Source organism: Monocercomonoides exilis, assembly GCF_001643675.1.
Source record: "Monocercomonoides exilis strain PA203 chromosome Unknown scaffold17-1647472, whole genome shotgun sequence".
Taxonomy (NCBI): domain Eukaryota; phylum Preaxostyla; order Oxymonadida; family Polymastigidae; genus Monocercomonoides; species Monocercomonoides exilis.
In genome coordinates this window covers 1,317,744-1,341,455 of record NW_027150562.1, presented here as the reverse complement: position 1 = coordinate 1,341,455, position 23,712 = coordinate 1,317,744, and the positions used below count along the sequence as shown (strand labels likewise).

General features: G+C 34.8%; 5 protein-coding genes across 5 annotated transcripts; all 5 read right to left on the bottom strand.

Annotated features, from left to right (window-relative positions):
* Positions 1-570: 570 nt before the first annotated feature.
* Positions 571-3,339, bottom strand: MONOS_6677 (uncharacterized protein; the record flags this gene model as incomplete). The annotated part of the gene is made up of 6 exons (XM_067876925.1): positions 571-1,331; positions 2,116-2,396; positions 2,506-2,946; positions 3,013-3,101; positions 3,172-3,268; positions 3,325-3,339. The coding sequence occupies 6 exons, from the start codon at positions 3,337-3,339 to the stop codon at positions 662-664; spliced, it is 1,593 nt and encodes a 530-aa protein (XP_067729357.1). The 3' UTR covers positions 571-661.
* A 106-nt stretch (positions 3,340-3,445) lies between these two features.
* Positions 3,446-6,344, bottom strand: MONOS_6678 (uncharacterized protein; the record flags this gene model as incomplete). The annotated part of the gene is made up of 2 exons (XM_067876926.1): positions 3,446-6,162; positions 6,259-6,344. 2 exons carry the CDS (start codon positions 6,342-6,344, stop codon positions 3,468-3,470), a joined length of 2,781 nt encoding a protein of 926 aa, XP_067729356.1. The 3' UTR covers positions 3,446-3,467.
* Positions 6,345-12,347: 6,003 nt separating this feature from the next.
* Positions 12,348-14,348, bottom strand: MONOS_15459 (uncharacterized protein; the record flags this gene model as incomplete). Its single annotated transcript, XM_067868338.1, has 1 exon — positions 12,348-14,348. The coding sequence occupies one exon, from the start codon at positions 14,346-14,348 to the stop codon at positions 12,348-12,350; it is 2,001 nt and encodes a 666-aa protein (XP_067729355.1).
* Positions 14,349-14,378: 30 nt separating this feature from the next.
* On the bottom strand, positions 14,379-18,368 carry MONOS_15458 (uncharacterized protein; the record flags this gene model as incomplete). Its single annotated transcript, XM_067868337.1, has 2 exons — positions 14,379-17,850; positions 18,061-18,368. The coding sequence occupies 2 exons, from the start codon at positions 18,366-18,368 to the stop codon at positions 14,379-14,381; spliced, it is 3,780 nt and encodes a 1,259-aa protein (XP_067729354.1).
* Positions 18,369-18,403: 35 nt separating this feature from the next.
* Positions 18,404-18,925, bottom strand: MONOS_15457 (uncharacterized protein; the record flags this gene model as incomplete). The annotated part of the gene is made up of 1 exon (XM_067868336.1): positions 18,404-18,925. One exon carries the CDS (start codon positions 18,923-18,925, stop codon positions 18,404-18,406), a length of 522 nt encoding a protein of 173 aa, XP_067729353.1.
* Between the last annotated feature and the right edge of the window lie 4,787 nt (positions 18,926-23,712).

Below are 23,712 nucleotides of genomic sequence, written 5' to 3'. Positions count from 1 at the left end.
TGTTGCCTCCTTTTGGATATTGTAGTCTTGCAATGTGCGACCGTCTTCCAATTGCTTTCCAGCGAAGATAAGTCTCTGTTGGTCCGGAGGAATACCTTCCTTGTCTTGAATCTTCTGCTTAACTGACTCAATTGTGTCAGCGTTTTCAACCTCAAGGGTGATGGTTTTTCCAGTCAAAGTTTTCACAAAGATCTGCATACCACCACGAAGTCTCAACACAAGATGCAATGTGGCTTCTTTTTGGATGTTGTAGTCCTGGAGAGTTCTACCATCTTCGAGTTGTTTTCCTGCGAAAATAAGTCTTTGCTGATCCGGAGGGATTCCTTCCTTATCTTGAATTTTTTGCTTCACAGATTCAATTGTGTCTGCGTTTTCGACTTCGAGGGTAATTGTTTTTCCTGTCAATGTCTTCACAAAAATTTGCATGTTTCTTGATGAATCAAACTTCAAAAGTACGAATGATCAAAATATTCCGAAGCCTAGTTACGCCAACAATTAATAAATGATGGGATTAAATTTATTTCGTTTTTCATTACATTTCGAATATCATTTTCATTAAGTTTTTTATAAAAGTAATTATAAATGTTTAATTTTGAAATTGTTGCAATAACACAAAGTTACTTTGAAATCGATAAAATTTCAATACAAAGATAAATAATGTTTAATCAGTACTACTTCTGCGTCTCCTTTCGTTCTCAATCCATAATTCCTCTTCATCTTCGCTCGATGCCAACGCACTAAGATCAGATGAAAGTTCTCTAAATATCACATTATAATCCGTCTCGAAATGCTCCAATTCCTCTTTCTGTGCCTCGCGAACAATTGAGATAATGGCTGGTCTGGGTGTCGGAGCAGCAGTGCGTACCAGATCGATGTATCTGTCTCCATCACTCGGTGCTCCGATGCTGACAACAACAGAAGCACCGAAGTTTCCGAACGACGGCACAAGCGCCGACGAACAGAGGATCACCTCTTTCTCTCCGCTGGCCACCAGCGGCTCGATCTTGTTGAGCTCGCCCCACTTCGCATTCTGCTTCAAGAACAGCACTTTCGAGTCTGTTTTCGACAGACACTCTCCAACAGACTGGATGTCTGCGGCCGACGAGCAGAAGACGAGGGCGCGGCGTGGCTGGGCAGACGGGCATGACGTGGCAGCAGCAATGAAGTGAGCGATTTGTTCGCTGCTGTCTTCTTCTTTGCCCAGAACGTGCATCAGATGGCGAGGGGCAGAGGGGAACGACAAAGCAGGCTCCATCTTAATACGCGAGACGGCGATCCTCGGACGCAGGAAGTGGGAGGCAAAGTCGTTTGTGCGGAGAGAGGTTGATGGGCTGAGTTGAAACAGACAGAGAGAGAAAAAGACAATGCAAAAGTGTGAAGATTTGAAGCACGTTGAAGGGAATGAGTGGATTTAGCAGTAAGGTGAATCAAAGATAATGAAAAAATAAATAAATAAATAAATAAATATAATAAATAAATAAATAAATAAATATAATAAATAAATAAATATAATAAATAAATATAATAAATAAATATAATAAATAAATATAATAAATAAATATAATAAATAAATATAATAAATAAATATAATAAATAAATATAATAAATAAATAAATAAATAAATAAATAAATAAATATAATAAATAAATATAATAAATAAATATAATAAATAAATAAATAAATAAATAAATAAATAAATATAATAAATAAATATAATAAATAAATAAATAAATAAATAAATAAATAAATATAATAAATAAATATAATAAATAAATATAATAAATAAATAAATAAATAAATATAATAAATAAATAAATATAATAAATAAATATAATAAATAAATATAATAAATAAATATAATAAATAAATATAATAAATAAATAAATAAATAAATAAATAAATAAATAAATAAATAAATATAATAAATAAATATAATAAATAAATAAATAAATAAATAAATAAATAAATAAATATAATAAATAAATATAATAAATAAATATAATAAATAAATATAATAAATAAATATAATAAATAAATAAATAAATAAATATAATAAATAAATATAATAAATAAAGTGACGTTTCAAAGATAAACACAAAATAACGCAAAGCATACGTGAATAAGATCCTCTGGCAAAGAGGCGGCAGAGTTTCGCAGAAGGTCGTCAGGAAAGTAGGCGATGCGCTCTGAACAGCCTGCTCGGCATTCAAAAATATCGCAATATTCAAATTTTGCGGGTTGTATGACTTCTTCTCCATCATCCGCGCCAGCTCTGTTGTCGAGCCAATCAGCACAGTCGCGTTGAACTGCCCTTCCTTCCTCATTGAAGGAACCTCAGCAAATGGAATTTCCTTGTTCTGCTTTGATTTCAGCCGGTCAGCTGCTTCATCAAATAACTGTGGCATTGAAGTTTGTCAATGAATTGTGTTTCAAGAGAAATTGAAAAGTACAAATAAATAGTTTATTATTTAATCTTCTTGTTTAAAGTCAAATATCAATGCATACTGCTAAAAATTCTTGAGCTTTTTGTTCTGAATCACAGACAACAACAGCCTGTGTTCCGACAGCAGGCACAGAAACATTGTTGATAACAGCCAAAACTGATGTCATTTCTGCACCTGGTGCACCATTTGTCAATGAATATACGTCTTTCTTTTGGAGAATTGAAGGAAGTGATTTCTTAAGGAGGAGAGGTGGTAAAAATTGGTTGACTTGTTTCACTGCATGCATAAATTCATCTTTTGGCTTGAAAGTCTTTTCAATTTCATGCCAGGATGCCATAACATTGAAAGAATTTTCTGCAAACAGAGTTGGCTTTTGAGCTGAAGATGAAGATGGAGTTGAAGATGAAGAAGCTTCGTCATGATCTTCGTGAAATGAGGAAGATTCAAAATATGCCGATGATCCTTCATTTTCTAAAAGACCCAAAAGAATCTTTGCTTTTCTCTTTTGGTCATTTTATGTTCAAAAAAATAAAGTTTATTTTAGAAAGATTTCAAAAAAGTTCTATACTTTCGTTTCTTCATCCTTTGTTGATAAAAATATCTGCGAAATTTTTTCAACACCATCATTTTCAAAAATTAACTTGGATACGGAAGCATCTGAAAGTGATAAAAGAAATAATAAAAAGAAAAAAAATTTTTAGAATAAAAAAATAAACTTTTTACAAACCAGCAATCAATGCCAAAGATAAAGATTGCAATACATTAGATGAAGAAGATTTGTTTTCACCATTAAGTGACTTAAGATATTCAACAACTTGATCTCGCTTATTTATTATAAAGAATATTCATTACAAATGCATCTGAATAAAAAAGCATATACATTAAGCGTTTCCATTTCAATCGTTAATAAATAGAATATATATTAAATATTGTCTGTATATATGTGATCAATTGATAATAATGATAAATTTGGAAATAAATAATATAGATCCCGAGTATAATTCAAATTTTTAATATTTTAATTTATTTTGAAATGAAGTGTCTGGATGGTAAAGATTGATTAAACGTTGTTGAAGTGGTTGGCTTTGAGGTTTGATGTGACGGGAGTTGAGAAAACGGTGAAGGTGAAAATCGATGTGATGATGACAAAGGAGTGGATTTTGTTTGATTTGTCCTTGGGGCAGAAATGGAAGAAGGGAATGAAGAAGAAGGACTATGGTGCGGCAAGCGAGACAATTGTGCAGTGGAAGCTGAAAGAGATGATGATGGAGGTTGGTGACTGGAAGAAGACGATGATGATGAAGGAAAAATTAGCTGTATGGATGAAGATTGGGATGTTTGTCTCTTCTGCGATTGAGGATGTGCATACGAGTGCTGAGGTTGCATTGGGGCAGGCGGGTCAGACGGTGATGTGAAGAAGCGTGGCTGTTCAGAAGGAAATGAAGGAGGCATGGCAGAAGGTTGAGGTGCTGACTGGGCAAAGGACACAGACGGAGTGAGCGACGACTGCGAACGGAAAGTGGCTGACAAATCGTCGCCGCCAGAAAATGTTTGCCCGACAAACGAGATGGAGGCATTGAGATCCTGCACAAACGCTATTCCTGGCGAATACTGGCGAAGAGCCTCGTCTGAACTGCTGCGTGGTTCATCTCTGTCTTCGTGCTCTGCTTCACTGGATTGAGAAATTGCACTTTGCATCTTCAAAAGTGCTGCATCTTTCTCTGCTCTTTCTGGTTTGTCCTTTGATGATCCTTTGCTCCCACTTTCTTTCTGATGTCTGAAAAGCAGCTCCAAACCAAGGTTGTAAAACGACGTGCGGATCAGACTGGCTTCTTCTGCTGTCTGCTGAATCGACTGCTTCAGCGACTGCACCACCAGCTGCATCTCTTCGTCCTTCTGCTTCTGTACATCTGCTGGCGACGTCTTCCACGCGGCGAGGCTGCGGCGCTCAGCTTCCATCTGAATCTTCAGCGCCTTCAGGTTCACTTCAGCTTCTCTTTCCTTCGCTTCCATCAGCTCCTTCAGATGTCTGTTGATCCCTTTTGCTTTCTTCAGCCTCTGCTGCAAAGCGTTGAAGGACTCCTCGTTGAACGACAAATCATCAGAACTCTCAGAATTAAGACTCCCATCGCTGACATCATCCCCATCGTCGTCCAAATCTTCTTCGTTTTCTTCCTCTTTCCTTGTTTCATCAAGTTCATTTGCAGTCTCGTTATCGCTTTTCTTTCTGGCGTGTGAAGAACGCCTCTTGTTCACTTTCTTTGGTGACTGCCCAATAACTTCCATGGCTTTTCCTAATGATTCCTTTGTCTCTGCAAGCTGGCGCTGTGCCTGTGCAAGCTCTGCTTTGAGTTCTGCTGCTTCTTCTTCCAACTTCTGCTTCTCTTCGCCCGCACTCGTTTTCGCTGCTCGCTCGTCTTCCAAAGCCTTCCGCAATGCAACGATCTGCTGCTTGTTCTCCTGCGCCTCGGCAAAAAGCCGCATGCACTCTGCATTTGCACTTTCAAAGTGCGCATTTGCAGTTGCCAGGCGCGTCTCAGCGATCTGCGCCTTCACTTTCTCTTCCTCAACATCTTCTTCCAGTCGAATCCGCAGTTCTTCTTCTTTTTGCAGCGTACTTCGCAGTTCTTTCACTTGGGCTGCTGCGTGCAGCGCAGCTTTCATTGCTGTTGTTGTATCGCCTCCTCCTCCTCCTCCACTACCTCCTCCTCCTCCTTCCCCGTCTTCTTCTCCTCCTCCAAAATTCATCCCTGCGCCTGTTGCTTCCTCCACTTTGCTTTTCAGCTGTCTCGTCAGCTCGCGCTCGTGCATCAGATTGTCCTTGCATCTCTGTATTTCCTCCTCCAACAACCGCTTTTCATCCTTCAGCCCGCTGTTCTCCACCTCCAGCGCCGTGCCTCGCTGTATCCACTGAAGGGCAGCAGCTGCCTCCAACTCTGCGCTCTTCTGCTTCGCCTCTGCTGTCGCTGCTCTCTCCTCTGCCGCTGTGACAAGCGCACTCAGCGCATCAATCCGCAGATGCGCACGTTGCAGCTCGTTTTGCGGATCTGCTGAAAATGCAGCCTGAGAGGAAAAAGGCTGCGTGCCCGACGGACCAGCAAGGGATGATGAAGGGGCAGTTGTTGCATTTTGAGTGGGATCCTCTCCTGCTTCTGTTGAAAAAGAAGAAGAAGAAACTGATGCTGATGAAGAAGATGAAGAAGATGAAGAAGATGATGCAGTTGCTGTGAATGAAGATGGAAGTGGCTCTCCTCCACTGTGCATCATTGTGATATCAAACAACTTTCGCTGCAAGTCTTCGACTTCATTCTCCAAAGTCTTAATTTTCCTCTGCAGCATTCTGTTTTCGCTTTCTGCCTCGCTCAGCTGAATGTTTTCTCTGTCTTTTGATTCTATTTTGAATTCATGTGAAAGTTCAGGTGATAAAAGCACATCGCGCTTCTTCAGGCAATCTGTCTCCTGTGTTCTTTCTGGTGTCTCCTTGATGCTCTCTTCGTCCTCTACTCTTTGCCTGACAAACTCGTGTGTGTTTATTTTGTTGTTGTGATCATCCATCGGAAAACGTTCAATATTAATTGCATTTTCACTTTTTTCTCTGTGAGATTCAAGTGATTTTTGAAGAACTTCTACAACTTCAGCAATTGGCGAACGACCTTGAGGCGTTAGTGTTAACTGAGCAGATGAATCATGTGGTGGGGTTGACGGAACAGGTTCTTTGCTGTTGAATGTTGATTTTTTATGAGAAATTATAAAAATCAATAAATATTAAATAAATTATTCATTTCTCCAAATGCAAAGAAAATAATGTTCAAACTATTTAGGTTCCAGAGTTTGTTCATTTTCGCAAAAGCTTTCGTTGTTTTGAACAAGTTGCGGTCCAATATCTCTCAGAATAAGCATAAGTTCCTCTTGTGTTGATTCTGGAAGTGAAAGGATGCGTTTAACGCATTCATTTTTCACAACTGAATAATAACATGCAGCAAATAGCAAGAGTTTACAAAGAATAGAACAAAGATTTGTTGAAAAAGGAGGCTTTATAATAATTGAATAAAATTAATTGCTTATAATCAATGATATATTTCTAAACTTCCAATTTTTCAATTTGCTGATGGCCTGAAAGTGATTTTTGTATATTTAGATTCAAAGAATTCTGAAAGAAAATCTGTAGATTTTGAATGAATAATTTAATGTCAAATTGTTCCACTTCTTCAAAACCAAAATCATCCTCAAAAGATTGAGGTGCATTTTTTCTAATATTAATAAATATTTTTTATAAAAATTGTAATTATCAAAATTTATTAAAAAAAAGTTGAGTCAAACAAAAATGACAGTATTTGCGCAAAAATAATTCCATCCTCAAGTGATTTATAACTACTACATGAAGAAAATTTTTGATTAAATGAGGCAATCCAATCGCAAAGTCCAAGTTCTTCTGGATCCATTTGTTATTCAATTATTATAAAAAAAACAAATTTTCAATAAATATTATTAAGGTTTATACAAAAAATGAAACAACCTTTCTCATTTATAAAAAAGATGCAACCATTTGTCCCAAACTTTTCTCCATCGAATCATAAAAAAGAACATTCTCATTCAAAAAAAAAATTAAAAATATAAAAAAATGAAAAATAAACAATAATAATTGAGTGGAACAAAATTCAATTTACAAAAAATCTCGTTCTTAAATTTTTCCCAATAAATTCAAACAAATTTTTATGAGATTGTTTCAGTTAAAGTTTTTAATAAGTTTTTTCTTTCTTTTCTTTTTTTTTTTTTTTTTTTTTTATTGCAATTCCGCATTGTTTGAAACAATAATACAAAAGAAAAAAATTTTTATCATGAAAATTATTTCCATTAATGACTGAAAATTGTTGCTGTTGAGTAACTTTGTCATGAAAGCAATAATTAGTTTGAATTTTAAGTTTCTAAATTTTCAAGAAAAGTGACTTTCGAAAAAATTAAAAGATGAAAATAGAGATCTGATGTTCGGATATTTATTCAATTTCTGAATACGAAATTTCAAAAGAATAGGAATATTTTCCTTTCATTGTTGTTTTTTGTTAAGTGTTTTCAAAAAAAATAAAATGTCTAAATTTTTATGAAAAGTTCCTTTTGTTTAAATTTCAAATAAAGAAAAAATTTCATATTTCGATCAAATTTCTGTTCCCACTCACCAAATTTAACTGTTATGAAAACAAAATCTTGACAATATTATTATTTCCATTTTTGTGAATTTTCGTGATTGGGAACAGAAATTTGATTGAAATATGAAATTTTTGTTTTATTTGAAAATTAAACAAAAGGAACTTTTCATAAAAATTTTCCCATATTTTGAAAAACTTTTACAAATTTTAAATGTTTTATTATCACTTTAACCATAACAAAAATCTATTATTGATAAAACTTTTAAATAAAATATTTTTTATTCAACACTAATAAATAATTTTTGATTATAACTCTCTTTGACATGTGTTGCGAATCTTCGAAAATATATATTTTTTCCATTCAACAAATGCTGAATTCAATATTATTGATAATTTTTCTAATCAAAAAAATGACGTGAAATGCAAGCGTTAATTATTCATGTTGATAATGAAAAAGCACTTGACAAGATTGTTTTCTCATTAATTGTTAGAGAGAATAAATTTTGATTATTTTCCACTGAATATGTCTTATGTGTGCAAACTCATTCGGCATTCCAGACTTGCATATTTCTGTTGATAGAATGTTGCTTTGAATAATTTTCGAAATCTCGTAAAAATTCTCGAACCTGCTTCTTTTCGATTTTGATGAAAATTTTTTATCAAAAATGCTCTTTCAACAGAAAAATGCAAGTCTGATAGACCAAATGAGTTTGCACAGATAAGATATATTAAGAGGAAAATAATCAGAACTTTTTCTCACAAACATTAAATGAGAAAACAATCTTGTTTGGTATTTTTTGCACAATCTATTATTTTTCATCAAAAATATCACATTAATTCGATTCAAAAATCAATAAAGTATTTGAGTGATTATTTCCGAAATCATATTTTATCTTTCAATATTTTGTGAGTGCATATTCACGCAAAGAATGAATGAAATGAACATATTAAATGATAACACAATAAACAGTTGATTTTGCCTTATTTTCATCATTAGCATTCGCTTTCATGTTGAAAAAAATTAATTTTTGAAAATCTGAGTGAATGTTATTTGAATAATTACAAAAAGTGTTTTTATAATAAACTGACAGAAAACAACAATGATATCAAAAATAATCACACATATAAAGATGTTCTGTTGTTGAAAAATGAACAAAAAGAAATTCCATATTTTTGAGTGCTTACGTTTGTTGCGTTTTCTTTTGTCCACAAGCAGAGAAATGTTATCGAATAATCTCATTTGTTTCCGAAAAAAAAAAAAAAAAAAAAAAAAAAAAAAAAAAAAAAAAAAAAAAAAAAAAAAAAAAAACAATTTTTTTTCAGATAACATTTGTTGATCGTCGTTTTTCGTTAATATCAACACAAATATTTTTTCAATCACACCGCCTTTAAAGTTAATCTGGAAACTTTCTATCAAAAATAAATTAAAAATAAAAAAATAAAATAAAATAAAAATAAAAATAAAAAATAAAAAACTAAAGCAAAAATAAAAATAAAAATAAAATTAAAATTAAAAATAAAAACAAAAATAAAAAATAGCCTTTAACGAACAACAAACCTTTAAACAAAATTGAAAAATTTCCAATCGCTCTTTCGATGTGCTGTTTTTTGTTTATAATAACTTGCAATAATTCTGTTAAAAAATATCAAAGAAAATGTTCCAATGGTCATTTTTTTTATCCACTTCTCACCAAAATATTTTTCAAAAAAATAGAAAATAAATTCGACAAATAAACGGAAAGCACTTCACATTGAGAGAATAAAAACTTGTACATGCAAAACTCACCAAATAGATTTCCCCTCCTCGATTGTTCCTTATTGAAACAATTTTCATTAAAAAAATTCAGATTAATGTGAAAAGAATTCAAAGGTTTGTGATACACCAAAAGCTTTTTTCTTTAAATTCAAACAATGTTCAATTCAACATTAAAATGCTGTTAAGGTGAAAACAAATAAATGAAACAAACGAAATAAAATAGATTTTTCATTTGTAAAAAAATAATTCTGATTTATACACAAATTTCTCAATGAGCTCAAAAGATAAAAATATAATTTTGCCAAATTTAGAAATAAAATTTGATTTCATCATTGAAAACGAGGTATTGATGCAACTCACATATTTAGGAAGTGTTCTTTGAAGGATCATAAAATTTGAATAACGAAGGTAATGCAAAACTTGTTTGACTGGTTATTGCAGAATTCAACGAAGAAGGCGAAATTGCAGGATCTCTATCAGCTTTCCTTTTCCTTTCTTCACGACTTTCATTTATTGCACACAAAGAAAAAGAAGATGATATAGATGAAGAAGAGTTAGTGATACACGATGCTTCGATATTTTGCGAAGAAGCTGGATGTTGCATTTTCATTGTATTTCTAGAATAAGTTTCAATTGGAGATTTTGTCATTTTATCTTTGTTTTTCGAAACAAAAAAGATTGGAGATTTTGTGGTTTTGAATGGAGAATATACTCCATGTGAATTACGCTCCTCGCATTTTTCTTTCTTCATTGACTTTTCATAATTTGAGTGTTCTTGAGACAATGTTGCTGAGATTAATGAAACATTTGTCACTGGCTGTGAAGAACTCCTCGCTGGCGTAGGTAACATATTCAATTCAATATTCACAGGTAAGTGCTTAATATCTTCTACGGAATTAACTTCATTTTTGGAAACTGAACATAATTGTTTCATATCTAAAATTGGTGTATTTTCTGAAGAAAGCTGTTGCACTCCCTCATTTCTGCTTTCAGTTAATGAAGAATCTTTGCTTTTTGCTCTAATACATTCTGAAAGAACGTATGCTTTTATTTTCTTAAGAAAAATAAAAATCTGCATTTCCATTATTACATCTCTTGCACGAATATGTAAGAAACTCTGAGCTTCTCCCTTCTTCAACCATAAATCATAAAGAGAATCATGGATGTTATGATTAAGAAATGACTTTACATTTCGATGATGAAACATAAAAACTTCTAGAATAGTTTTATTTGATGGAACGTGCGAAGTATTAATTGATAAATATAATATTCTAAACGAAGTATTCTTGCATAAAGTTATTGAAACTGGCTTTCCATCATTGTTGAAGTTAATGTCTATCATCAATAAACATCATAGAATTTTTTTAAATGTGATATAACAAATAACATTCAAACTTATTTCTTCTTCTGGATACTCCTTAAGATATATTTTTTTTTTGCTTTCTTCTTTTGAACAAGGAGGAATATCAACAATTTCTTTAAAGCATTCAGGGAAAATTGCAAATACACAAGAAACACTCAAATCATCTTTATTCATTTGATCATAAAAAATTGACAACTATAATTATTTTCTTGGATTATCTCATGAATTGATTTTTTCCATATTTGTTCACCTTAGGATATTGATATTTAAAAAACAGATGTTTGATTTGATTTCTCGATGAGTTTTTATCAATGATTCACATATATTCTCTTTTGATTATTTATTAACTCATTTTATTTGATTCAAAGAAAACACTTTCTAAACATAACACAATATTTTAGAATTCTTGAGAGATTATTGACATTTGAATGAAAAGTACTAAGTACGCTAAATATTGAAGACATAGTCGATTTCACATTCAAGCGCAAGAAAAATAGCAATCGAACAAATGGTATTATTAATGTCGTTATTTTGTTGAAAACGAAAAAAATCTATCATATATTGTTTCCTGAGTATATTTATGAGTTTTCATAGGATATCTGTCGCAAATATTAGCTCAGTCTTGTTCATCAATCACAGCGTTCATTCTAAGAAGAATAACATAAAAATTTATTATAAATTGTTTGAATTGAAACATTGAGGCAAAATAAAATTTTTTATCTATTTCTCCTTTTTCTTTTGTTGCTTGTCATTGTCTTTTTAATTTTCTTTAAAGATTTTCTAGTTTTGCATCGATCCACCATAAGTTTATAATTTTTATTCGACACATAACAATGATTTAAAAAAGCCATTTATCTTAAAATATTATCAACAAATTTCTGAAAAATAGCACTTCCATTTCAGAAAAAATCATTTCATCAATTATCCGTTTCATAATATTTGAAGTGATCCTATCATATGCATTCAGATACCTCCTTTTTTACTTTGTGAACGATTATTTGAGAACATTCTTCTCATGAAAGGCTATGAAGCAATTGAACATTCAGAGAATGAAGTTCGAAAGGACACATTCAACATGTACATTTGAGTATTTAAGTTTTTCTTGGAGATTCAAGAAAATCGGCAGAATAAGCAAAACTCAAACAGTTAATCAGAGAGCGTTGAAATGAGCTTGAAATCTGCAATGCACCATGAAGCGCAAGCAATGTAAGTATCAAGTATTATTTTTCAATCACAAAATGCGATCATAAAGCATTGATTTGCTTTTGAATTTTCGCACACTGACCTTTGCAGCTTTGGAACAGATGAAATTCAATGTAATTTTGATCATTGCGAAACTCTGACATCTGGTTTGTAAATGTGAACTCAAGTGGATAAGTTGTGGAAGGATACAAGAATTGACAATTTTTGATTCAACAAGTGTTTTGTTTCACAAGAATAAACACAGAAATGGATGGAACAACAAATCTTGAAACAGAAGTTTGATTTCCAAAGAAAAAGAACAAAACAAAAAATAAAATTGCAAGGATCATTGAAAACACTGCAGACAATACATTTAGTCAAGCGTTGGCAAGCCAATTGGAAAATTGGTGCTTTCTGTGTTTGCTGCGTTTGAACGTTGAGAGCAAATGGAGAGAATTCTAGTTGCCCAAGCAAGCATCGAGAGTGCCATTTGTTTCATATCCAGAAGCGCATCGGCTTGCGGGAGCGCAGGCAACGGCATCAGACATGGTGAGGATGGCTGCACCAGGTGGGAAGTGCTGAATGAATTCGCGCTTGAGTTGGTCAAGTCCGGGCCTGTCTCGCCACTGGGATGCCACGCACTTTGTGGCAACAGCAGCCAACGATGATTGGTGGATGCTGTTCAGACACATCCTCTCCACGTTGATAATCTTCTGTCCAGCTGTTTCTGGGTCATATTCACCGAATGGGATCTGGAGCGTCAGACACTCCCACAACATTATCCCAATCGAGAATGAAACTGACTCCTTGGTTGCTCCCATCTTCTTGTTGGTCAGCAGCTCAGGCGCCTTCCATCTCAGACACTCTTTCCTGAAGTCATCCTCATCCTCAAACGCTGATGAAGGAAGAGAGTCGCTGTCATCATCATCATCATCACTTGCAGATGTCACAACAGTCGACGAGGAGATCGACGATGAGTCTGAATCATCAGATAAAAGGAAATCAGAGTGCATCACAATGCAGATAACCATGTGTTCAGAGAACAACACAATGTGTTGACTCAGATTGGCAAGTGAAGAGAGAGGGTTTTCCATTTCATCAAATGAATGAAGAGCTCCGTTTGCCACCCAGAACAGGATTTGGGTAGCTGTCACTTCCCTCTCTTCCAAAGAGCTAATAGGCATCTCATTTGTCTTGTTCCTTCCACGAACTTGCATGAACAGCGAATCCCTCAAGTCCACAATCAGCTTCTCATGAGGAGACGAGCAGGCCATCGCATCCACCAGATTCGACATGGATGAGGTGGTTGGACACAGACTCTCTGATCGAACAAGTGTTGAATCAGAATCAGTCGTTGAAGTGGATGAAGTGGATGAAATGGATGGAGATGGAGTCTGCTTTCTTATCTCTTCCTCCTCAACCTTCTCCAATGCCCAATCTGGAATCTTGTCTGAATCTTTTCCCAGAATGTATTCTGTGGAGCAACTCTCAGACAGAAGATGCTCTGATGACTCCGAGTGTCCCAAACTTTTTGCATACACCCTCTTCTCAATTCTCTCATTGTTCTTCTTCTCTACCTCCCTCTCTGCTTTTCTCCACTGTTCCTCGGGAGACATCTCCATGGTCACCATCTCAATCAGCTTCGGATCCTTTTTCACTGTGTCTTCAACAATCAACTCCAGCTCTTCTGTTCTTTTCTTTTGCTTTCTCCAACGGACAATAAAAGCAATTGATACAACCAGAACAATCAAAAACAAAACAGCGAAAAGAACAATAATTATCAGTGATAACGAAGGAGTTGAACCATTTGCTCCTTTTGCAACCTTCGCTTCATCATCAATCTTCGAATCTGTTTTGTTCTTCAGGATGGATGCCTCTGTTTGTGATGGAGAATCAGTGCTGCCGAACAGGATGCGCACCGAGACTTCTGCTTCATCCCCTGCATTGTTCAGAAAGGAGGAATCTATCATTGCATGGACTTCGTTTTCCGACACATATCCATCCTGGCTGAATTCCTCGTTCTGGGTCATCTCGAGGTTTCCGACTTTGGAGATGAGCTGGAAAGTCAAGTTGCACGGAAGAAGGAGAAATCCTGTGAAAATGAGGGTTGTCTGGTTGGCACTGCTGGAGGAAGTCACAGAGAAAAGAGAAGGAACAAACAGTGGAGAGAGTCTTGCAGAGGGGATGCCAGACAAGATGCATCCTGAGTTGAGAACCCAAAGAGAAGAATCGTTTTGTGAGCCATCTCCGCCCTTGAGGCTGCTGACGTGAAGGCTTCTATTGGCATTGCAAAGCATGTTTCTTCGAAGAGATGGATATTTCTTCAGTCTTGGATTGTTCTCAACAAACTTCGAATCAGCTATTGCGATGTGTGCATCAGAAACTGATAGACCTCCAATTGAAGAATTTGCCAGCGTGGTGTCTGATATGGTTGCAGAACAGCCTCTGAAATGAAGCATCGAAGAATTCCATTGGCATATGCAATAATCCTAGATTTCCTCATTGTTCTTGATGTTTGAATGTGAAATGACGCTTCCTTCTGCACTGCATGATTGAGCAATGATGCTTGAACAATTTGAGAAAGTTGCAACGCTTCCAAGTTTCTGAGCGCAATTATCAGGCTCCGAAAAAGAGCAGTTGAGCAGCTCGATGGGTTCAGAAATAGAGTCGAAGCACATGCATGAAGAACAACTTGACAAAGAGATGTTCGAGAAGCTTGACAGCGAAAAGGAAAGAGCTTCATTTTCCTTCGTTTCTTGATTGGAAGGACTGTAATCAACAACTGCGAATAGTCCTTCGTGAGTGTCACAATTAAGAATATTCAATTTTTCGATTTTGCAAACTGTATTTCTCAAGAGAATGGAACATTTTGAAGTTTTTGTCTCTTCAACATTCACTCCTCTTATCGACAGCTTTCCATCATTGGATTCGAAGAGACTGAGGCACTCCAAATTAACAATCTTAAAATCATCGATCACCAGCTCGCTTGAGGTCAGTTTAAACGCAGTTGGCCAAGAAGATTCACCGCCTCTTTCACCAGAAACCACACAAGATGCAAAATATATGCACCCTGAATTTATGAAAAACAATGAAAGATGTGGAAGTGTGTGCTCGGAAAGACAAATGAATCGAAGATCATTGAAAATGGAATTGTTGCCAATAGAAAGCAGATAACCACGAGTTTTTGCAATTCCTGCTGCAAAAGTGAGATTTGCTTTCTCTTTGATTTTGGACTTTATCTCCACATCGGAGATGTTGCATTCGCATTCGATTTTGGTGCATGTGTCAACCACCAAACGTGAAGAATAATCAATAATAAGATGCCTCAGACCATAACCAAAAGTCTCACAGGGAAGGGTTGCTTTGCCGCACTGGCGTCCATTCACACCATTGCTGGCAGGCAAAGAAGAGATGACGATTGTGCTGTGCTGGTATATTGTCACATATTCAATCAGATCCACAGGAGAGTCGTGTGCAGCATCTGAACCAAAGATGGCGTCGAAGCGGTTGAAAGCATCGGGTCGAAGATCCATCTGGAACTGGAACTCATTGATCTGGTCTGAGATGCTCCAGCATTCGACAAAGATGTCTCTGCCTTTCCAAGCGCTGTTTCCATTGAAAACACATGATTTGAATACAAAGTTTGGCGACAACTTTCCTTCAACAATCAGATACACTCCGCCACCTTTGCCTGAAACAACGGAGCATCCACAGTTTGTTATTTGGCTGTTGTTCATCTCGAATCTGCGATCTTGATTCAGGCATTGAAGCATCATTCCTCCTCTTTCAAACATGTCCGCTCTGCAAATGTCGAAGCTGGAATTATCGATCAACAAGGCTGATGAGCTCGTTGGGGAACAGGAGAAAACCGCACCACCATCTTTGCTGCATGAAACATTCTGAAATGAGGAACTGTTCATTTTTATTTCGCTCACCCCATTTGCATCCTCCTGAGTTCCATTTGTGATTTCGAACACTCCGCTGTTTGCTGCAAGATCTGATGCCTCGATCCTGCACATGGAGCAAAAACAGCCACTGTTTATCTCGAACAGAGGTTTGTCCAAATTCAGTTGATTTATGCTCATATCTGAAATTGAAAGCGTTCCACTTTTGATAACAACCAACTGCATGTGAGAGAAGAGTTCGGAGCAATTTGAGCCAAATGAGCAGCTGACGAAAGATAGAACACCCCATTTGGTTGACACAATAACGCCCTGTTTATTCAACAAAGAGCGATCAAGAAGAAGGCTTATGAATTGGAACGACAGATCGAATGAGTTCTGGAGACAGCCATCAGCAATATCGTTTTCAGAACCCTCAAAAATGAGAAAGGATTTGACAGTTTCATCTTGTTGTTGTGCGTTTGATTCAATCGAGAAATTGGAGACATTACAGGAGCTGTCAACAACAGACTGAACACAAATAATCAACTTTTTGTGTTCAGCATCAGTGTCGATATTTGCAAATCCTTTTGACAAAGATGAACAAGGATACTTGGCAGTCCCGCAGCCGATCATTTCAAATCCGTTGTCTGATGATATGTGAACCACGTCTGATTTCAACTGGAAGAGGAATATTAGCAAGTCTGTGTTAACATCCACAAAACGGTTTCTATCATGTCCAGTCAACTCCACAATTTCCTTTCCTTCTTCATTGTGAAATGTGAGTTGAAATCTGGAATGTGTAACAGCAGAGTTCAGATCGTCACAAATGAGATACACATCATTCCCATATTTTGCCTCGTTGTTCGAAAACAGAGAATCTTTCAGCAAGAAATCAGCATTTGTGTTTGTACCAAGGGTAATGAACAATCCACCTCCGAATCCGCTCGTTTTATTCACGCTGCATTGGTTGATGTGGGATTCTGTGAATGAGAAGAATCCTCCCTCGCTCACTTCGATGCTCAATGCTCCTCCACTTGCATTTTCAGCGCCTTGGCACTTGCAGTTTTCGAACGAACAGTTTTCAACTGATACACTCTTTTCCAATCCTGCAACACCAGAGATCGTTCCTCCGCTTCCGCTCTGTTTTTTCACATTGCGGAAAGTTGTTTTTTTAACAGTGGCACTGGTTGAAGCTTCAATCTCAATGGCACTGTTTTGCACCAAAGCTGTATTTTTTATCTCAGAGTCAGATATTTCAAGTGATGATTTGTCTGTCAGCAACACGACTGCAGACTCAAACGATGTTATCTCGTTTTCCAACTTGAAGTTTTTGCATGTGAAGCTGGAATCGTTTCCACTGACAACAAAGGCAGGGCGAGCACTAAATTCGGTCACACTTATTGTCATGTTTTGAACATCTAAAGAACCATTTGATGCAATCACAAGAGATGCAGCAACAACCGAATCAGCGCTGAAGGAGCAGTCTGAGAATGACAAGGACTCATTGCAGCAATGAAACACACATTCTCTATTCTCATTCAGTGATGAATTCAAAGAAAACCAAATTTGAGCGAAAAGGCATTTTGTTCTTGTTTCGATGGTGCTTGTGCAAATTTCATCTTGATTGCATGAGATTCCAATTGAAGATCCGGCTGGCTCAGAGCTGAAATGTACTGCTTGTTGTTTGAGAATCAGCTGACTGTTCAGCACAAATGAACGAAGAAAGGAAATGAAGCCAGGCGTGGTTTTATAGTGCAAGTCAAGTGCATACTCGACTGTGCTACAAGGGAAATCCGAGAAGCCACAGGCAGTATAATCATGCCCTTCTTTTCCAGCAACACAAGCAGAAGCGGAAAAGACTCGAAAATACAAAATCAGTGGGATGGAATAAGTGTTGTTGGTTGTTGAGGATTCATATCCTTCCAAAGAAGTCAGGTTGTTTTCGTCGATACTGAATTTGAGCTTCTCGCTTGATGCGATGACAGACAGATCAAATGCTCTCACAAACAAGTCATCTCCTCTCAGAGCTTCACAGTTGCGAAAAGTCAGAGAGCTCAGCTTGAACCCATTTGCTTCACTTTGGGTGATGGAAAGATGCAGTCCTCCCCCATGACCACCACAATTATCATCCTCAGATGAACAACAAGAATCAAATGTATGTTCATTTGCATCAAGGGATGATTAGATCATGTTGAAGGACGATCCATCTGACAAGGTCAGTGAAATGCCACCGCCATCACCACCGTTGGAGCCGCATCTGTTCAGTTTGCAATTTTCAACATCAAACCCCATATTTGTTCCAACAATACCTTCAATGCCTCCTCCGTTGCCACTTATTCTGGAAATATCCGAGGTTGAGGAATTTGTCAGATTCACAGAGCATCCATCGGAAAAAGAGATTGCTGGTGTTGTTGCAAACCAGAAGCCTGCCAGAGTGGAGGATTCGATTGTTGTACTTCCTCCTTGCAGAACAAACAGGGAAGATTGAAGTGGGGCACCTTGAGCGCTGGAAGAGTTTCCATGAATGATGCATTCTTGCAGATGCAAAGATCCTGAAGATGAGAGAAAGAAAAGTGAGGTTTTCAGCGAAGTCATTGTTGTGTCGTGCACAACAGTGAAGGATTTCATTGTCAATACTCAGTTGTGATTGTGAACAAAGAGTCAGAAGTGACAACTGAAATTTCTGTGACTTCTTCACTCCCAGATTTTGTCAATTTGATGTTCTTTGAGCCAATGGTGCAGCTTGTCTTGAGATATGTGGAGGGATCGACAGAAATTGTTGTCAGACTTCCATCTTGGCTTCCTTGAGCAGTTGTTGAAAAGGATATTGTCTTGCATTTTCTCTGGTTGAATCCGCATGCTAAGTGATCCATTCCTTCTTTATTGTTCACCTTTATCGCACCGTAATATCCGAAGCTCATCCAGCCCCTCACATTCTTTGTTCCGTTAACCATTCTCAGAGATTTGTTTGTCATTGTTCTGCACTCAACAAATGCATTCTTGTTCAAAGTTGATGTCCAGTTGTTGAGTATGGCCACATCATGACCTTCTATGCCAGCGGAATTGTTCTCGAAATAGCAGAATTTGATCATGCAAGTGAATGGCCCTGCATACCCACTATCAAAAGAGAACATCAATGCGCCACCTCTCATGGGACTTGAATTGTTTTGAAATTGACAGTCAGTTACAATGTGTAATCCACAATCACCAAACCACAAAGCTCCTCCACCATATCTGTCAAGAGATGCTCCATCAGAACATGTTTGAAATGTGATGTTTTCAATTGTGGCTTCGCTGTCATAATTTTCATGAATTGCTCCTCCGTTTCTTTGAGCATAACAATTTTTGAAATTCGAATTATACAAGTGCGTTGAGACGTTATTGAAAGATATTGCTCCTCCACATGTATCGATTGAGCAATTCAAAAAAGTTGATAGATTGACAACAAATTGGTGAGTGTTTTCTATTAATGAAGCACCTTTGTTGCATTGTGAAAATAAGCAATTATGAATTGTTATGTTGGAAGCATTTTTCAAAGCAAGGGCATAAGTGGAACCAACGGTGAATAGGCAGTCTTCAAAAAGATAATTGCTAATTGAAGATAAATCTTGACTTTCATTGTATTCATGTGCATATGAGGCTGGAATCCACTTTGAGAATGAGCAGTTTGATGCGGAATATGAATTCCATCTTTGAGAATATTTATCAATATCTGCATGATGTGGGAGTGATGAACGAAGAAAGTCGCAATTTGAAAAAGATGCATCACAACCGCTTTGTGTTTGCTTTCGAACAAAAAGTATGCTTGAGGTGACATTATAAAAGTTGCATGAATCAATTGATAATGCAATTGATGCATCACAGCCAAAAGATGTGAATGCTGGAGTGTCTGTGAAAGATGAAAATGAAGATTTGGAAACAAAAACGGAGCAATTTGAAGTTGATTGTATCCTTCGGAGGTGAAAAGAAGTTTGTGTTGGAAAAGTGTTCATGTGTTTTGTGGATGACAAGCTTATGTTGCAAGCAGTTACAGTGCAACCAGACAAAGCAAACGGATGATTATTGAAAACTGAATTATCGAGAATGCAATCACGGATATTGATGATTGAATTGGAAAACACACAATCTTTTCCTTTCACATTCGAAGAAGCACAGTACAGCATATTCAAAGTGATTGATGAATTGCAGCATGAAAATATGGTTGAAAGAGAGCTTCGATGATTTTCCCAAACAAAATTCAGATTTGCATTTTCTCCATTTGAACACTGAATTCTCCTTTTGAAAGGGTCATTGCAAGCTGATTTCACAATCGCACACTTTGAAGAGTAATTCCCTTCAATTGATTCGATGTTGCATAAACCAGAAGAGTTGAGAGCTGATAGCAAAAAGCAAATGCTAACCAAAAACATGAAAACAGAAAAACAATATAAACGGAAATAATAACAATGGAAGAATGAGTTGTGTTTTTTTGAATCCTTTGTTTGCTTTTTCTTCTGAAATTCAGAAAGGTACTTTTTCAACGAAATTACAAATTTAAAAAACTTTTTTAAGGGATTATTTAACCCATTGTTGCTTTTTATTGTTTGAAGAAACGAATGGAGCCATACATAAAATTTTCTTAATTAATACATTTTGAATATATTCTAAACGTTATATATCGATATATTTCTTTTTATCTGAAATCAAATCAGTTTTGATTGACTCGATTCATAATTCAGAAATTCTGAGATCATGATTATTTCAAAAGAATTGAAATAATGGTCATTATGGTTATTAAAATTTCACTCTGCAAATAAAAAATGTGTTAAAATTCTTCATTATCATTTTAAGAACATTTTGAATTCTGAAACATCATTTCAAATCAATATCATAATGAAGAAGATTCAGTTCCTCAAAGAATTAAAGACATGACAAAAAATTATAAATGGACCCATCAATTGCACTTTTTCGACTGACAGGCTTCCCTTGTTCAGTATTCCGCATTCTCTTGTATCTTCTTTTTGATTGTTAACACCCACAACGAGGAAGAACAAAAGCAAATAATTCTTTTGAAAAGCAACATTTTTTTTTAACTTTTCAACTTTCTTCATCATGGATCTTTCACATTAATGCATCTTTTTGAAAAGCCAAAACATTCATCTCAAACATTAAATGTTCGTCTTCTTTATTCATCAATTGACAAACAGAAAAATCAACTTTCACAATTGTTTGTTTCATTCAGATAAGAAAGAAAAACAGGATATGAAAAAGAATGAATTGTGGTTGATTACACGGTTTTTCTTTTTTATCGTTAAGGAGGAAACGTGGAACATTGAAAAAACAATTAAGCGAAAAGCATCATATGTCCCGAGAAAAATTGGAGGAAAGAATTTTTACCAGATTGGGAACAGTCAGTTTTGTTCGTTCAAATACACATGTTCAATTGGCTGATCCTTTTTGAAATCATACTTTCGTTCGAGTTTTGATCAATAATTAAATCTCTATGGGATTTTAGTAAAAACTTTGTTTCTGCAATAACAATTCATGAACAATATGTGTTTTCAGTTTAAGCTCTATTTATCAAAATCCCATTGGAATAAAGAATTTTGATCAAAACTCGAATGAAAGTGTGATTTCATAAAGGATCAGCCAATTCATGACTTTGCAATATTTGAAAATTATTTTCTAACTTTTCTAACTCAACTTGAAGGAGCAAAAATTCCAGTGGATTCAGTAAACATTGGTGCAAAGCCAGAACTTTGTGCTGTTGTAAAAATACATCTTGGAACTCCAAAGTGAGCATTTCTCACAGTTGTTGTTGAAAGATTTTTTTTTTTTGATAGGCTGAAGGCTTAATTTTGTGTTTTTCGTCGTTGATGGGTTTTGATAAACTTAAAGTTGCAGATTAGTAATTGGTTTCTTGTCATCACAAAAAATTTTTTATCTTATTAAATTCATTAACTTGAAATGATTCTAAAGCGAATACAAGGTTGCTGGATAACATTTTGAGATATAATGCAAATAGGAAAAAAGAAAAAAGAGTTGATTATTAATTAACTTTCTCAATAAAATTTAAGAATTAATCCCATAACTTCCATTGTATCCAGTATTCCTTTTAACACAATAAAAATTGGATATATCCTCATCTGTTTTTGTACAACATTTTATGACAATAACTGATTTTGATAAAAAATGACGTTCCTTTGCACGGAAAAATATTAAATAATATTAATTAAAATAAATATTTTTGTGTCGATTTTTTATTTTGAAAAATTCTTTCAAAGTGCACTTTTTTCATTTGTCAAATATTTTTTGAAAAGTTCGTTTTGTTCAATTCTCATATGAAAATGAGAATTAAATATATTTATCAAAATTTCATCCTAGCATTCCAAATTTTAACAGAATGGTAACAATAACATGATAAAGCGTTTGTTTTCATTTATGTGAAATTTGGTTAGTTAGAATGAAGTTTTGTTAAAAATACTTAATTTTCATTTTCATGTGAAAATGAAACAAACGGAACTTTTCAACAAATTTTTGACTATTGAAAAAACAATTCTTATTATTAATACTCATTATCTGAACTTTATCAAACACATTTTTGAAAAATCAAAAAATTCGAAATTTTGATCAAAAAATAGACTTATCTTTGAAAAATGCAGTGACATGAAAACAAATTGTGAAAACGCATGTGTCTTTATGTGATTATTAATGATTAAAATTGAATGAAAAAGCATAAATAATAATCTTGCATTCAAAAATGTGACAATAAATGAATTTGATTAAATTAGACATGATTATGTCCAATTTTTGACTATTTTGAGGATATGAAAAGCTGATTTAATTTTACAGTCTGTCCAAAAAAAATGTTGATCTGTCCAAAAATAATGTCGATCATCCCATCAATAATATTCAAATTTCTCACCCAATATTGAATGAAACACTTTTCTTTGCATGTTTTTTGAAGGATCAATTTGTTAATGAAGTATGCTTAGTTGAAGTCTCTAAAGAAAATCATTTAGCGAATATTTAATTCGTGAATGCATATGATTTTGCTTTCGTATACTCTGTATATTTATCTTTTTCACATGATTGACCATGTTGAAATTTTAGAGCAATGAGAAAATATAAAAAAAGAAAAAACAAGCACATTGGAAGAAAGCAAATTGTTATTGTTCTCGTCTAATTTGGATTTGTGTCACTTTGTTTATTTGTTGAAGATCAATTTTTTTAAGTCCAAACGAATGGATTTGTTAATTGTTTTATTAATTTAACATGTTTTCAATCGTTTTGTTTATTTCCTAGTTGATGTATCACTTAAAATATTATTAAGAATGATTTACACAACAAGGTTACAACTTTTATTGATTCATGCTATACAAATGAGGATTTTTCAACGTACCATGTGATCCAGTGAATTTACGATCATTGAATTACTGTGCCAATGAATTTTCATTTTTTAATGATCATTTTTTCATTTCTTTGCTTGTTTAACATGCTTTGTGGATATTGTGTATTTGTTGAAATGATTGATTATGTTATTTTTTAAGAAGCAAAATACAGAGTAATAAGAAAAATCAGTAATATTAAAGTTGTAAAGATAAAATCTTTCATTCATGTATCGCAATTATTGTATTTGATATGAGTGTTTGATGAATGAAAATAAAAGAATACAAAGGTGTATGTTTTGGTTATATTTGATAAATCTGTATCAAAGAGAGAGTCTCATGAACAACAAGGAAAAAAATGCTTTCTTTGACATACAAAACATGTTTTTAACAACAGATGCTTAATGTTTTTTAAATATGGAACTCAAGAATAAAAAATTGGAAATAATGTGAAGTTTCGTTATTCAAATGACACAAAGAATAGAATAATAACCTTCAAAGATAGAAAACAAAAAGTTTTGTAACATAAAAGTTTTAAGAAGAGATTTAACAGTTGAAAATAAATATATTCA